This window comes from Exophiala aquamarina (assembly GCF_000709125.1).
Source record: "Exophiala aquamarina CBS 119918 chromosome Unknown aczIA-supercont1.14, whole genome shotgun sequence".
Classification (NCBI taxonomy): domain Eukaryota; kingdom Fungi; phylum Ascomycota; class Eurotiomycetes; order Chaetothyriales; family Herpotrichiellaceae; genus Exophiala; species Exophiala aquamarina.
In genome coordinates this window covers 57,426-74,785 of record NW_013550574.1, presented here as the reverse complement: position 1 = coordinate 74,785, position 17,360 = coordinate 57,426, and the positions used below count along the sequence as shown (strand labels likewise).

General features: G+C 31.5%; 1 protein-coding gene across 1 annotated transcript; it reads left to right on the top strand.

Annotated features, from left to right (window-relative positions):
• Positions 1-3,055: 3,055 nt before the first annotated feature.
• Positions 3,056-3,424, top strand: A1O9_10598 (uncharacterized protein; the record flags this gene model as incomplete). Its single annotated transcript, XM_013400286.1, has 2 exons — positions 3,056-3,199; positions 3,233-3,424. Coding segments are annotated over 2 exons (336 nt in total), but the record flags the coding sequence as incomplete, so codon positions are not given.
• Between the last annotated feature and the right edge of the window lie 13,936 nt (positions 3,425-17,360).

Here is a 17,360-nt window from a genome sequence, read left to right as displayed (position 1 = left end):
ATTATAATAATAGTATTAGAGTAATAGTAATAAGACGCTTTAAAAGGCCTTAAATAAAGTAACTACCTATATAATTTCCTACTTATATTACTCTATCCTCCGTAAGGTCTTATATAAAATAATATTTATAGAATAGTTAAACCGAGCGGTTATAACTTATAAACTAGATACCGATACGAGTACTATATCTCTAAAAATTTTAGATAAGCGTATCTATAACGAAAAAGGTAATCTAAAGTTTATTTATCGTAGAGGCTACTATAATAGTAAAGATATCTTCTTTTAGCGAGAATCGTAATGGAAAAGATATCTTAAATCGTACGACCGTCCCTATCTATACGAAATAGCCGGTTATAGTCGTAAAGTAGGCTTTTTAACTCCTAGTAGGTTAAATCGATATTAACGAAGCGTCTATAAGGTAAAAGACTTAGAAGACTCTCTCGTTCAAGACCTATAAATAAAGCTCGTAGAAAAAGAATAGACTATCTAGTAGCTATTATACCTACTTAATAAAATCGGACTAGCGATATAGTAGTAAGTAGCTAGGATAGAAGCTCTCTAGTAAGTAATCTACTCGTAATTAGTATCTTTAGGAGTAGATCTTTAAGTACTATTATATTACGAGTTAAGGCTACTTAATAGGTTACCTAGGATAAGCTACCTATACCCTTAAGACGAAGGGAGGCTAGTCGATAGAGGAAGCGGCTACGTTACGTAATTAAAGCGAGTTAGTAGTATATATATATATCTTTTAGCTAAGATAGGAGTATTATAGTTAACTTAAAGTTTCTATACCTATTTTAAGGATAATCTAATAGAATAGCTTTCTTTAATTTATACCTAGCTAGATATTATTACGGGTTAAACTCGGACGAAGTCTTAGTTAGAAACTAGCGACTCTCTATAAGGCTAGGTTATATAATTCTACTATCGATAGTTACTACGACTACCGTACGACTATTAGAAGAGATTATATCTACTTTTCGTACGATAGTTAAGCTCTCTCTTTTCTTTCTTCTCTTTAGCTTAACGTCCTTATTACTAGGTATATAGTAGTTAAATATACTTCTATTAAACCCTTTATAGATATATACCTATTACCTACTTATTAAGAAACTACTTCTCCGCGTTCCGAGGAATAGTATAAGGAAGGTTAGTCGATAGAGGACGAGTATAGTAGTACGACTAAACTAGTAGTATATATATATACTCCTTACCCTAGAGTAGAACTATTCGTAGTTAACTTCGTTAATAATTCTATATCTATATTTAGAATTATCCGAAGAAGTAATAGTTCCTCTTTACTATACCTAGTTATACTATCTAATACGGTAATACCTACTTCTTAAGGAACCTTACCTTAGTTAGTTTCGTATCTCGGTTCGAATTATAATACTAGATTAGTATTATATACCGTCCTACTTTCTAGCTATAGTCTTTCTTATTTTAATAAGATATATTACCCTTCTTTAAAATTACACTAGAATACTATACTAGTTAATCTTTAGGTTTTCCGTCGTACCTTATCTCGCGCTTCTTAAGCTAGTCTATTATACTATCCGAAATACTATCTATAGGCCGGAGTCCTACTTTATAAGCGGCGAAGACTATAGAATTAGTTAACGTTAATACGAATAAAAGAATAACGATAGCTAACTTATAATCCTTAGGCGAAATATTCCCTTTATAGAGATCTATCGCGTATATCCGCCTCGTAATTATACTATAAAGAATATATATACTAGAAGATACTAGTATATCGGCCCGGAATAATTCGATAAGAGAATTTATTAAGCCCTTAAATAATTTATCGCCGATAGTATAAATTTACTTACCGATTTTATAATTAGAGATATATTCGAGAAGAGTTTTTATTATATATAAGAAAATAGCTCGCTCTTCTTCTAAAATTAGATAAGACTTAATATAGATCGAGATAATTCCGGGAGTTAGTTTATCGAATTAAATTAAAGAACGAAAGGCGCCTCTTTTATAGGTATTACGGTCGGCCGTTATAACGTCGTAGATATAATCTATAAGGTATAACTACTAATCGGAATAAGTAACGCTCGGAGCGACCGCCGCTATTATCTCGTAGAATATAGTCTTATTAGGCGATATACGTATCGCTATAATTCTTCTTTAGAAATTAGGAAAGGGTACTCTAGGTAATAATATTTTATAATAGTTTCGGTTACTCTATAATATAGGAGTAAAGATTTCTAACCGATTACTAGAGTACTACGTAAGATACTACCTACTTTTCTAGTTAGCTTCCTATAAAATAATAGTATAATATCTATATAAGGGAGAGAGCGGTTTCGAGAAAAGTTATTTTAGGAGTAATAGTATAAATATACTCGTAGGGAAGAATAGAGAGGTTTTAAAAACTACTAAAAACGATTATAAATACGTAGATAAGCCTACTCTTCCTTAGAATTACTAGGAAGAATATTTTAGATTATTAGGCTTACGTAGGCTATTACTATATCGTAATAGATATATACTTAGTTTCTATTTAACTAGGATATAGTAGTAAATAAGTATTTTTCTAATTATAAATAAAACGGATATTATAACTCTCTACCGCGCTCTATACTTAGTCGAAGCCTCCTTAGAGAATAAGGCCCTACTAAAATCGAAATTTACGCTAGTTTACTTTCTATTAGTCGTTATAGCTAAAACTATATTATAAACCTTAATTCGGTTCCTCTACTATAATAATATACCTAGCGAAGCGGTAGTTCCTTCCGCCTACCTAAGGATTAGATTCTCTAAGGCGTTTATCGTCGGCGCTTATATACTAGCTATTTTTATAGATACCTTTCTCTATATAATAGTAGGTCGGAGATACTCTTCGTAGGAACGTAATAACTAATCTATTTATAGATCGTACTAGTTCTACTATTTATACTTACTAAGCGAATAGAAATACCGACTAATAGTAGTATATTATTCCTAGGTTCTAACGCCCCGAATTAGGAGCTAGGTCTAATTTATACCTTTAGTAGATATCTAGATATCGATATTACTAGTATTCTATACGGGAGCTTAGTTAATCGCGGTACCTTTCGTAGGCTACTTAATAGATTATTTTATATTCCGGCGTACGTCGTTTATTATTACCCTTTTAGTACTAAGTACTTCTATCGTACTTCTTTATATCGGTTCGTCTATTACTATATTTATACTAGGACGAGTCCTTTAAGGGATATTAAGTACCTTTACCTAGACCTCTAGAATTATCCTCGTAATTAAGATAGTAGGGAAGGATAAAGTAGGAAGAACTATAGGTATTTATAGTCTCGGGCTAAACCTCGCTATACTCCTCGCGCCTCTAATAGAAGGATTAATATTCGAATATAGTAGCTATTACTTAGTATTTACGATAGCTTTCTACTTTATCTCCCTAGATATAGTATAGCGACTAACCTTAATCGAGAAAGATATTATAATAGCGTAGTTAGAATCTATAAGGGTAGGTTACTAGATCGCTATCTATAGAAATAATAGAACGCTAAGGATCGTCCCTTTATCTACTTAAATAGATCTTCTAGATCTAGAGGCTCTTTTACTCGAAGACGAGTAGGTACTTAGAGATACTAACCGCTACGACGAAGCGAGAGTTAGTATATTCGGATAGTTAACTATAATCGTTAAAAAGGTTTAGTCTAGGCTTAAAATACTACGAGACTATCGACTCTAAGTCGCGCTCTAGGCTAGTTTTATTTAAGTAATCCTTCTTACGTCTCTAGATACCGTCCTTCCCTTATTCGTTTAGCGGGTATTCTCCTAGGGAGTAACTAGCGTAGGACTAATCTTTATTCTCGTCGTTATACTAATATTTCTAGCTCCTTAGATCGAGTAATTTATCGATAAGTACGAACCTAAATAGTTTATTAGTACTAGATTCCTCGCTATAGGACTAAGTTAGATTCTTCTAAGGCTTATTACTAAGTCTAGTACGGATTAAATTACTCTCTTATATATACTTCTCGCGTTTATTAGTATAGCGATAGCTCTTAGGATAGTACCTATAATAGTAGAGATTATATTTACTATAGAATCTAAGGACCGTAAATATTCCGGCGCTTTAGGCGCGCGGAGTACTATTACTTAGGCGTATACATTATACTCGGTATTAGTTACTAGAGGTCTACTTATAGGGCCGCTCTAGGGTAGCTTTATAGAGAAGGAAGCTAGATAAAAGATAATAACCTAGATATTCGGCGTTTTAGGCGTTCTTATAGCTATACTAACTATAGTTTTTACTAGTAGTTTATTAAAATTAAGTAAAAATAGCGGTCGAAGGTATAGAAGAAGGTATCTCTAGTAAGATTACGAGTTACTAAGAAAGATACTATATACTCTACTAGTATTAGGTATAGATCTATTAGCCCTTAAGGATTACTTAAAAAGACTAAAATCTCGCACGAAGTACGAGGTATTCTCGGACCTATTAGCTATATACTTATTCGGACCTCTATTCCTAATAACTAGTATTAAACTTAGAATACTTAAACGATACTAGCTTCTTCTTTAGCTAGGGCGCTCCTAACGAGGGCGCTCTTAACGAGGGCGCTCTTAACGAAGGCGCTCCTAACGACGGCGCTCCCTAATAAGGGCGCTTCTTAATAAGGGCGCTCCTTAATAAGGGCGCTTCTAACGAGGGCGCTCCCTAATAAGGGCGCTCCTAACGAGGGCGCTCTTAACGAGGGCGCTCCCTAACGAGGGCGCTACTAACGAGGGCGCTCCCTAATAAGGGCGCTCCCTAACGAAGGCGCTCTCTAATATAGTACTAAAAGCTAAAGAATAGTTTTACTTATTAGTTAGTTATATATTAATTTACGTTTATAGATATAAGTAAAAGTAAAAATAATATATTCTAATATAATTATTAGGAAAGGATTTAAGATTTAAATATTATTACTTTTCTTAATACCGAATATAAGTAGATATTACTATATATATTATAATCTAGGTAAGCTTACGTTTATTAGGAGTACCTCTTAGAAACTAATTCTATAATCGTTAGTATTATATAAGGTAAAGTTTAAAATATATAAATTAACTAACTCGTAGGAGATAAGTAGTATTTCTATTAGGAAGTAATATCTAAAAATAGAGTAGACTCTTTAACTACCTTAATAATATAAGATCCTTAGATAATTCTAGACCTATTTCGGATCTTTTTATAAGGTTAGATATAATTCCTTATAGATATAAAGTATTACTCGATATATTTAATCTAGAATTCTCTCTAATAGTATAATAAACTTCTAGGTTAGCTATATAGATAGTTAGAGAGTAAAATTTTAGAGATAATACTCTTTCTTACTAATTTTAACGTTCCCCTTACTAGAAAGGACGATATCTAAATAGGTTAAGGTACTATAAAATATATCGAGCCTAGTAAGAAACTTTATTACGTAAAGTAACTATAAAGGTTAATACCTATTAGTAGGGTAAGCGGTAAGTATAACTAACCTAATAAATTATCGTAGTAATATAGACTTTATATAGTCTAATTATTATTATATCGAACCTTTTAAGTAATATACGATTAAGTTTCGAGATCGTAAAGTAGAGACCTTTATAGAAGAATACCTTATAGATATAGATAAAATTTTTATAACGGATTCGATCTAAAACTTTAGTAACTTATTATATATTTTAGGTATAGAAGCTCCTAATAGCGTAAAGCCTTTTCGATACTACCGAATTTATAAGGATACTAAGTTTAGTAGTACGCTTCTATATAATAGTAATTTCTCTCCCTAAAGTTATCCTAAATCTTTATTTATAATTATCCTACGGCTTATTATTTCTCTTCTTCTATAATGATCCTAAAGAGGTATAGATTATCGTTAAGGAACGGTCGATAGTCGCGTAATTTATTTATAGATTTTTAGAAGGAGTAGAATATCTAAATCGAAGCTTAGAAACTCTATTATTAACCCTTCTAGTACTAGGGAAAATAGTACGACGGTTTATATACTTAGCTTCTAAAGATATTTCTATAATAATTAGAGGGGGGACGCGCGAAGAAGTAAGTATAGCTTTATATTATAGGCTAGTAAAAGCCTAGTATAATTATCGGTTAAACTATAGTTATCTCCTTCCGTTCTAAATATAGTCTTATAAGAAATAGACTACTATATACCTTTAGATAGTAAGTCCTCCCTTTAATAGTAAGGTCGAAGTATAGTTCTCGGTATATCGGAAAGCCTACTAAGTTAAGAAAAAGTCTATTAAATAGGCCTACGAATATATATAGACCGGAGCGAGAATTTTCGAGGCACCGCTTACGTTCTTTTAAACTAATTAAGTTTTAATAGTTCGCTTTTAGAGAATAATACTAGTAATATTAATAGGCTACGCGAAATCTTTAAGGATAAAGGATATCTACCTTTAGAACCGCTATATCGTATTCTAGCGGTCGTTAAGAATAGCGACCTTATTAAAACTCTTTATCTATTAGGACTTATCTAGGAGGAGCTACTTAATAATCTAGATAGTATTCCTCCTATTTTAACTTTCCCTCCTTTCTATAAACTATACTATCTCTAAGGCGAATTACGAACTAGAGCGGAGGAAGAATTTCTCTCGTACCCCGCTATATAGGCGGTAGATTTATATCTAGAGGGTATATATAAAAACCTTTAAGATATTCTCCTAACCTAATAACCGAAGATTCTAGTAATAAACTTAAACGTATCTTAATTAAAGAATACTCCTACTAAAAGCTCCCTAAGGATTTAGATATATACGTTAATATACTAGACTACGAAGCGTAAGGTAATAAATTCTCGGCGGGTCGATAGCGTACCCGGTTTTCTATAAATAAGTAAAAGACCTTAGCGTAATTTCGAAAGTATAGAGTACTATTTACGGCTCTTAATAGTGTATTAGTTATTCCGGGGCTACGTTTTAGATTAATAATATTAACTATTTACGAGCTCCTCGGTACTAGGTACTAGGAGGTAGAAACAATTCTATTATTTTAAGATAGTCGCTCTCTAATATATACTAGGAAGGAGTTAACTACTTTAAACTTATTAGGGCTACCTAGGTTTCTAAGATATTAGACGGCGATATCGAGATAATACTAAAGACGAACCGAACTACTATCGAGAACGTATAGCTTCGAGTTCCCGGACGCTATTTATATAATCGGGAATTCCTATAGCTATTAATTAACGAAGGGGTTATTTTCTCCCTCGTTAAGAATAAAAATTAACGACGATTAATCTAGAATAATATCCTTAGAGTTAAAGTATTAATCCTATCGCTAGATACTATAAGAAACGACATTAAATATCTAAGAATCCTTTTAAAGTCTATTAGGATATTACTTAATATACCTATAAGGGGGTCGCTAAGAACGACTATAAAAGGTTATTTTACCGGGCGAGAATAGCGAAATAACTACTTTATTATTTAAGAGGCTAAGATATTATATCGAGATTTTTATAGGAGCTAGAGAGATCGGATTAATATCGGGATACTCTAGATATTCCTTTACCCTAGCCGCTATTTTATACGCTTAATTTCGGTTTATCCGAAGTAGGAGAAAGGTAAGACGCCCGTTCCCGAGCTACCGGATGTTTCTATATAGGCCGTATATACTAGATTAGCTTACCGACTAGGTTTCGAGTACGAAAATATTCGTAAGATAATAAAAATAGATAAAGATAATAAAATAGTAGATAAGATATTACTTAAAGCTCGTAAACTACCTCTCTATAAATATAACGACGCTCTATTTACGTCCTATAAACGCTAAATAAAGCGAATATTTTAAAGTACGGTCGATATTATATAGACGCTATAAATACCGAAGTTTACCGTAGAAGGAGAGGGTAAGCGTAAGCGCCGTAGATACGAAAAACTATTTAAAAATACGTATAAAGACGATCGTAAGTTTATTTTTATCCGGTACTTCTATAATTATAATAACGTAAGCGGTAGAAGAATATCTTCTTTATTTATTAGGCTATATATTATATAGGTATTCTTTAGAGATTTATTTCTACCGAAGGACCTACTAAATTAACCTAATTACCTCTCGAAGTTACCCGAAGACTCCGTAGGCGATATTTCTAGAGAAAGCTTTAAGATATCGATCGAAATACCTAGCGGTATATTACTCGGGGACGAGGATTCCCTCGGAGATTTAACGTCCTCTCGTCTCGAGCCTCGTCTAAATCTTAAATATAAGTTATCTATAGCTAAGGCCTATCGTACTCGAAACTTAAATTTATTAGTACTACGCCTTCGCCTCCGTTAGTATCGACGATAAGGAAGAGAGAGGAATAAGAGAGTAAGTATAGAGGAAGTAGATACGATTTTAGTATTTAAGATAGATAAAAACGGCGCCCTCTAATAAAGGATTTCTAATATAAGATCTTAGATAGCTACTAAAATTTAGTCTCTTAAAGATAAACTTTCCTAAGCGACTTAGGCTTATCGATAACTTCTTATACTATTTTAGGAGAGTTAATATAATATTTAAATAGCTATAGTCTAGGCTAGAACGACTAACGAAATAGGGAGTAAACTTAAACGATAGTAGGTTAGTATACTATATAAGGCTCTAGAGAAAGCTAATACGAAAATCTAGGCTTTAAAGTAGACGAAAACTATACTTAGCGATCGCCTAAGAAAAGCGTTACTTTAGAATAAAAAGTTTTAAGGCCTCTAGAAATAAACTAAGGTAATAGAAATAGATCTCGCTAGTATACGATAGGAGATTACTATAAGTAGAAATAAATAGGAGCTACTTAGGCGGCTAATAGTAGGAGATAAGTATATCGATCTTAAACCTACCGTAGCCGCCCTAAGTAGACTCGAGGTATTTCTAAGAAAATAACTAGAAACGAAAGCTCTCTAATTATAATATACTACGACGTTTCTAGAGTAGAAACTCGAAGCGATTAAGTAAGAAAGGTCCTCGCTAACTTAAGGCCTCCGGACCGCCGAGGTAGAGAATACTACTATAAGAGAAGTAATAAGATATCTAGAAAAAGATATCCTTATCCTATAAGAAAGTATATAAAGTATACTATAATAGATATAGACCGCGAATATAGAAGCCCTTATAGCCGAAAATAATACGTTAAAGTCGAAAAAGAATAGTATAGAATTACGACTCTAAGATATCTAGGGAAATAAAGACTAGGGCGAGTATAATACGAAGCTTAATTCGTTAGAGGTTTAAAATATAAAGTATAAATAAAAACTTATATAGAAGAAGAAGTATAATAATCGTCTTAGATAATAACTAATACTTCTAGAGACTAGTAGCCTATCTAACTTTAGTATTAGTCTATCGTAAGGACTAAGTTCGTAAGCCGAGTTAACTCGCGTATAGATATACGAAGCGGAAGAGCTATACTAACCTTAGTCTAGTAATAAGATTAGAGAAGGACTAAAAGGACGGAAAGAATAGGTACGAAGTAAAAATCTTTAAATTAAACTAAAGCCTATATATAAAATAGGTATAATATCGCTCGCTATAATACTAAGTTAAATAGAGTCTTAAAGCTATACGCTCCGCTACTACCGCCGAAGGTACGACGAAGATAGTTATTAAAATCGAAGAAGAAATAGGTTCCGAAATATAAACTATAATAAATAGCTTCGATTTTAAGAGTCTACTCTATAAATATAAAAGAAACGGCCTCTTACCTTATAATACGCGATGGAAAGCTATAAAGCTAGAGGATACTTAGAATATTATTCGCTCTAATAGTATTTATATAGTAGTACTCCGCTTACGATAAGATATAAGTATTAGTAAGGACTTCGTCTATAGAAGAAAGAGAAAAAGGGTAAAGTAAGGTAGAAATATATAGGAGTTTATATATAATTTATCTCGAGCGAATTCGATAATAGTAACGGTAGAATTAGATAAAGTATCTAGATTAGAGTCGGATATAGAAATTTAAATTAAGGCCGTATTATACGTCTTAGGTCGAATTCTTAATCGATCTAGAGGCTACTTAATTAAACTTCTAGATACCTAATAAAAATAACGAAATAATACGTTAAGAATTACTTTAATAGGTAAGGATCGCCTTACTTCTTCCCTAAGATATATATTTTACTAATAATAGCGGATATATCTCTAAAATAACTAAACTTTACTATAACTATATCTAAGTAACTATAATCTACTATAACCTAATCCTCTACTTCTATATTCGTTATCTAAATTCTATATAGTATAATATTCTAATCTAGTAGTTATATATATTTATTAAGGACCGAAAGCTATAAAAAGATCCTAAATATATCTATTAAGGTTAGGATAGTATATCGAAAAGAGATAGTTATTACGCGCCTAACTATATATTTTTTATTACTCTCCGTTAAGGTAGTTAATATATTCGAAAATATAATTATCTTCTTAGCGACTTTAATAATATCTCTTTATTACTAGATCTATCGATTCCTCTTATATAACTATATTATTAAATACATTATAGCTATTAAACCGCGTTCGTATAATAGTACTATAAGCTCCTAGCCCGAATATCTCTAGATAATTACCTACTTACGTATCGGTAGGAATATCCTAGGGTCCGAACGAATCTAGCGTATCGTATATAGGTCTATAGAGTATAAATAGTATACTTTTCTCTTTAGATAGTAGATCCCGAAGTAGCCGGGTAAAATAGAGCTAATTAAGACGTCTAGTATCTAAGAGTATACTATAGACGTCGTCGTTAAGGTAAAGAGTAGAGCTACGACGTTTTTTAATGCGTAGTAATATTAAATAATACTACGTAGAAAGATATCTACCTAGCTCGGCGAGAAGTATAGTAGTAGAGGGTAACTATAAGCTTCGGAAGGCGTAGTATATCTCCTCTAAGTACTCTAAAGGAGAAGGAGGTTCTATATTAGGATATTTAACCCTAAATTTACTACCTACGCTAATAAAATTAGCTTAAACCGCTACCTCTAATAATAAGGAATACGCCTATTATAGTCCTTCTATAAAGTCTCCTAGGCCTATTACCTAGCTTTCTATATAAAAATATATTTCGGTTCGGTTCTTCGATTTTCGTATAGCTTAAAGTAATTACTACGCTTCCTATCCTAAGATACTAAACTTAGATTCTAGGCTTAATTTAGTATATTAAGATATAACTTATACTCGAATAAATAGATTTAGGTTAGTAGTATAGCTATTATCTATAGTCGTCGAGCGTAGAATCTTATCTAATTTATTATTAGAGTCTAGGCTAAAGGAGTAGATACTATATATAAAGTATACTTCTTTAATAGCCTCTACGCTTTTAACTAGATTTATAAAATAAAGCGTTACTTCTAGTAAGTATCGTGCTACTAGCCGTACTTTATTAATAGAGGCGATATCGAACTAAGTAACGCTATTATTCTAGAGGATAGATAGTAAATTAGAGCTATTATTAGCTTTAACGGCGTATACCGTATAGCCCTAGAACTCTAAGACGAAGGATCGAGCGATACGTACTATTTCGTACGAGTAAATAAGGGTAATCGGAGATATAGATTTAAGGTCTTTAGCTATTTAAAGAAAGGTATAGAGTATTTTTCCGGAGGCTAAAAGTATTATATACGAGCTTAATAGCGTATACGGTAGAAAGTCTCTCTAAGTTAAGATATAGATCGCATATCTTTTTACGAAACTTAGATATATCTAGACGTTCTAGAAACCTCCTTAATATAAACTACTTAATAAGTAAGTAGCTTATAAAATTAATTTAACTATTTCTAATTAAGCGAAGAATTATTATCTAAGGAGTCTAGTAACTTAACCTAGCTTACCTTATTATATAGTATATAAGTAAGATATTAAGAAATATAGCTATTAGGAGTACTAGATTTATTATCGATAAAGTCTAGCGAAGGTATAACGCTAGTAATATCGTAATTCTATAAATTTAAAGTATAGACGCGTAGCGTAAACGGACTATTAAGGCTAATTTAGAACTAGGTTACCGCTATATTATATATTATTTTCGTTCTCGTTCTATATCTAGATAGAATAGCTATACTATAGCCTCTTCGAAAAGAATAAGCTAAGAGTTTTAAATACCGCTAGAAATAAAACCTTCTTTTACTATAGACTATAAAGTAAGAGATTAAAATATTAACTTAAATTAAGAAGGAGCGGCTATTAGGAATAATACGAATAATAGAAGGTCGCTTAAAAATAATAGTTAGAAATAGAGGACTACGCTAAGCCCTTAAGAATATTTAAAAATTAATTATACTCTTAGAAGTAGAATAATACTTAATAAGAGCCCTAGGGATTCGACTATAGACTAAGTTAACTACGAAGGTCCTATTTAATATAGGGTAAAGGATTATCCTTATATAGACCTTCGTTTCCTACTAAGCCTTACCTAATTCTATTCTACTCCCCTAGCTCTCCCTAGATCCTATAGATTCTATAGATCTATACGGAGCTAGCTCCTAGTTACGTAACGTAGCCTCGTTCTCTATCGACTATCCTTCCTTATAGGTATAGGTCGCTTCTTCTTAGCGATTCTAGGTAGGGTAGCTAGACGAAGTATAGCTACGTAATATAGTTCTAATATAGGCTTCGGTTTAGTCCCGTAATAGAATATATAGAATAGAGGATATTATATTTATTTAGCTACTTATACTTTTCTTATTTATTAACGACTAAAATTTAAATACTATAATACTTTAAGACTAGTATTATAATCTAAACTATAAGATAGTACTAACTAAGTATATTACGGTTCTCGTACGAGTATAGTAGGATAGCCTTACTACTTAGTTAGTAAGAGGTATATAAATATTAATACTACGCGTAGATCTTTTCCTTCCTCCTCTCCGTAGAACGTCTTCGCCTTATAGCTAGTAATTAAGCTATTACGCGTTTAGCTTCCGTTATAAAGTATTAGTAATAGTAAGGCTACCTATATAAATAGCTCGGAGTATATAATAAGGAACTCTTACACTATAGTAGTAAGGAGTACGTAATAGGGCGGCTATAAGAAGATAAGGGGGGTACGACTAAGCTAGCGCTAAGACTATACCGTAGAAAGACTACTAAACGTATACGATTCCCCTAAGAACCTTATACTTAGAGCTTACTACGACGCGAACGTTAAGGTACTACTTATACTTAAAAGGATAGACTCTTAACTACTATATTACTTAGCTATACCTACCTATTAGCGTAAGTAGTACCTAATACTAAGGTAGGGTTCCTTTAAGTTAATAAGTAGGTATTAGAGAGTATAACTAGGTAAAGGATAAAGGAAACTATTCCTAGTTTAGGTATCCTAAATATAGATATAAGATTATTAATAAAGTTAACTATAAATAGTCCTATCTAGGATAGTAAGCGTATATATATAATACTACCGAGACTATAGACTTTCCTAGACTATCTTAGACTATTATCTTAGTCTATAGTTATATATAGTCTAGCTTAACCTAGTTACCTAACGAAGCCTCGTTCTCTATCGACTTACTTCCCTATTCCTTCTAGGTATAGGTAGCTTATCCTCGGCGATATTTTAAGTAACCTTAATTCGTAATAACTATTTATAATAGTATACGCTTTCCTAGGATTATTTTAATATATTAGGGTAAAGTCTAGTTTATATAGCCTAAGGGGCCCTTACTATTCCGCTATAATAAGATACTAGCTTTTTTTAAGAGGGCCTTCTAAATCGCTCTAAGATTTATCTCTATAATTAAAACGAGAAGATACTACTCCTTAGAATACCTTCCTATCTTATTCTCTATTTTAGCTAAGTCTACTAATAGTTTTAATTAGATTTTTAATAAAGCCTTAATATAATTAACTTCTTAATAGAGAGTTCTTTTACTATTTTATTAAGGCTCTCCCTTACTAATTATCTTAGGCTTTAATTCTATACTTATTATTTTAGTACTTATCTATATTATATATTAGATATTTAATTATTATAATATAGTATTTTTTATATTTATATAAAAAGGTAAAGGTACCTATATAAGTAATATTTAAAAATAGTTCTCGTTTCTTTTCCTATAAATAGAACTTTAATTCTTTAATATCTAGGTCCTTTCTAGTTAGCTTCTAGGCCTTTCGACGTATTCGAGTTCTAATATCGTTCCTTATATATACTTATTCCTAGTTATTAGCCTCGTATAGTGTTTTACTCGAAGAAATTCTTACTTACCGGTAAGAACTATTAAAGTTTATAGTATTTTTACTTTAGAGCTAATTAGAGCTTTAACTAGTATCTTATCGTATACTACTTAAACGCGTATACCTCGATAACTATATTTACTAGCTACGTACGTAGAAAGATATTAACCGAGAATATAAAGTCGGATTTCTAATATCTATAAGATAATATTAGTAATAGGACTTTCCTTCGAGGAAGGAGAAGTTAAAGCTAACCTTATTAGGATTACTTACTAGTAGGGAATTACCCTAATATACTACCTAGGCCTCGTATACTAGATACGGTACGTAAGCTTAAGATTCGTTCCAAGATAACTAAGACTTATATTTAGTATATAGCTCCTAAAATAGGGCGATCCGAGATAGTATATTTCGGGTACGACGATCTCTTAATAACTAACGAATATATATAATTAAGGCCGTAATTCCGATCCCGGAGGTAAAAAGTAGTACTATATTATACGAGCTTAAGTCTAGCCTTTAGTTATAGGGCCCTTCGATTAGGATACCTATAGGTCGATTATTACGAGGTTTTTTTAGGAGTAATTTTACTAGTCTACTTCGTCCCTATACGACGTAGACCGTAGTAGCGTCGTTATTTTTATCTTAATACTACTAGATAATATAAAGCGGAATACCTTAGAAACTTAAAATAAGACTAAGACTAGGAAAGCGAAGGAGAAAATACTCTCTAGGTCGGGGTTACTAAGGCCTCGCTAGAAGTATATAGAGATATACTAAATCTTAAAGTAAGATTAGATTTCGAGTATTCCTATTTTTAAAATAGTATATAATTATTCGTATAATAGCCTAACTTATATAATACTTAAAGCTTCGATTTAAGGTCTATATAAACTTAAAAAGAGTATTTATAGCGTAGACTAATAGTATAAGAATAAGAAATACTTTTAACGATTTTAAGAATATAAATAAGAGGTATAGGTATATTACTACGACTACTATAATCGTAAGGGTATAGTAAAAAAGAGTAAAAATATTAGGATAGATCCGACGAATAAACGGAATCTAGAAGGAAAGCTATATTATAAAGACGATAGATTCCTAGCGAATTTAGTTAAAACTTATTAAGTAGCGCTAATATACCTACTACTAAGCCGGTAATATTAGATCGGATATTTAAATTAATCTTTTATATAGATATAGCGATAGCTATATATACGATAATCTATATAGTTACGACTAGGGAAATCTACCGATAAATAATAGATAATTTATTCCTACGAATTCTATACCCGTTAAAGAAATTACTAACTCTCTCGCTAAAGTATAAGGGAACTATATTAGTAAGTAATATAAAGCCGTAACGCTTAGCTAAGTCTAACTTATTTCGTACCCTAATTTCTATATAAATACTATTAATTAAGATATATAATCCTATTAAGGTTATATCGACCTACGCTACCCTTAAACCCTAATAAATATACGGATATATTAGGGACTATACGAATAGAGCTATAAGATATCGTAAGATTTAATAAAGCTTCCTTTAAAGAAATTAAGGGACGTAACGATAGGAAAACCTCTTAAGTACTAATAGGGGAGGAAGGAAAATAGCGAGGCTAATAAGTATAGCGAAACTAACGCCGTACTAAAATAAGATATCTATTTATAATAGATAATTAGTTAGCCTAGAAATTAATTTTAGATATCGTAATTAATATTAGAATTCGAATTATTTTAAGAGGTATTATCTCTAGTAAAGTCTAGTCGACGGAGTTATAAATACTCTAAAAGAAGGAAAGTAAATTTTTTATTATTTTAATATTAAATAGTTAAAGAAGCTATAATTACGAGATTTAATTTATAGAATATTATAAATAGATACTAATATTTTAATGTTTTTACGTTAAGAATATATAGCCTACTAGGGTAATACTATATCTATCCCGCTAAAATGCGAAATAAGGTCCTTTCTATTATAGTGTAAGGGTTTAGCTAGGAATTTAGAGTAATTCGTCTAACTACCGTATAACGAGAATTCTAAAGCTAAGGAGAGAAAAGAAAAGAGAAAATCTATCTATTATACGAATAAAGAAAATACTCCCTAGCCTCTCCTATAGTAGGTTAATATAGTTTCCTAAGAGATAATCGATAGAGAGGAATTACGTAGCTTCGGCTATATAGTTATATAGCCTAAAGGTACACTACGAGTAATCGCTCTAGGGCGTACTCTAGAGCTTTATACGAGTTTAACCCGTAATATATAGGTTAAATCCGTATAAAGTCTTAGCTTAGAGGCTAGCGATTCTATATAAGCTTAAGTCTTAGGCTCTCCTTTTCTTTCTCTTTAACTTTATTATTATCGGTTATAGACTACGCAATAGATTAGGCTAAACCTAATTAGAAATCTAGGAATTCGACTCGATAGGGCTAGTTAATAGGGTCTTTAAAAAGTCGAAATAACGAATAGATTTTTTAATCGAGTTAGAAAAAGGAAGTTAGGATCTTAAACCTACTAAGGCTACGAATATTACTAAAAATAGACTATTTTAAAGAAAAAGTTATAAAATTAACTAAAAATAGTAAGAACCTTAATAAGAAATCTATATTTACTAATTTAGGCTACTAAGACTTAACCTAAAAGGGCTTAAAAGTAAAAACCCTATCGGAATTTTTAGTATTAAGGTTTCCCTCTTTATTAAAAACTCTATAAGGCTTAAGGATTAAGTTTTAAAAGGCCTATATATATATAAGAGGTTAAATTAATATATATTCTCGCCTATCCTATAGGTTAAATAAAGGGGTAGGGCTACGTTACTAGGAATTCTTTCTCTTCTAGGGCCGTAGGATAAGAACTAACTAATACTAAAACGAACACTATAGTAGCCGCGACTAGAATAAAACTCTTTACTTACCTACGTTAGTAGAGGAATCGTAACGCTATAGATTTCTATAGTCTTAAGCCCGCTAATAGACTATACTTTTAAGACTTCTCGTAATAGATATATATAAAGCTATAATAGCCTTATTCGTAAAGGTTACTACTACTAAAACTTAGGCTATATAGTTATATAGCCGAACTCGTAGAAGGAAAATACTATTAATTCTATAAACTATACTCTTATAGCTACTATTTTATACTTAACGTATACTCTTATACGTATTCTTCTTACTTATTTCGTTACTTACATTATCT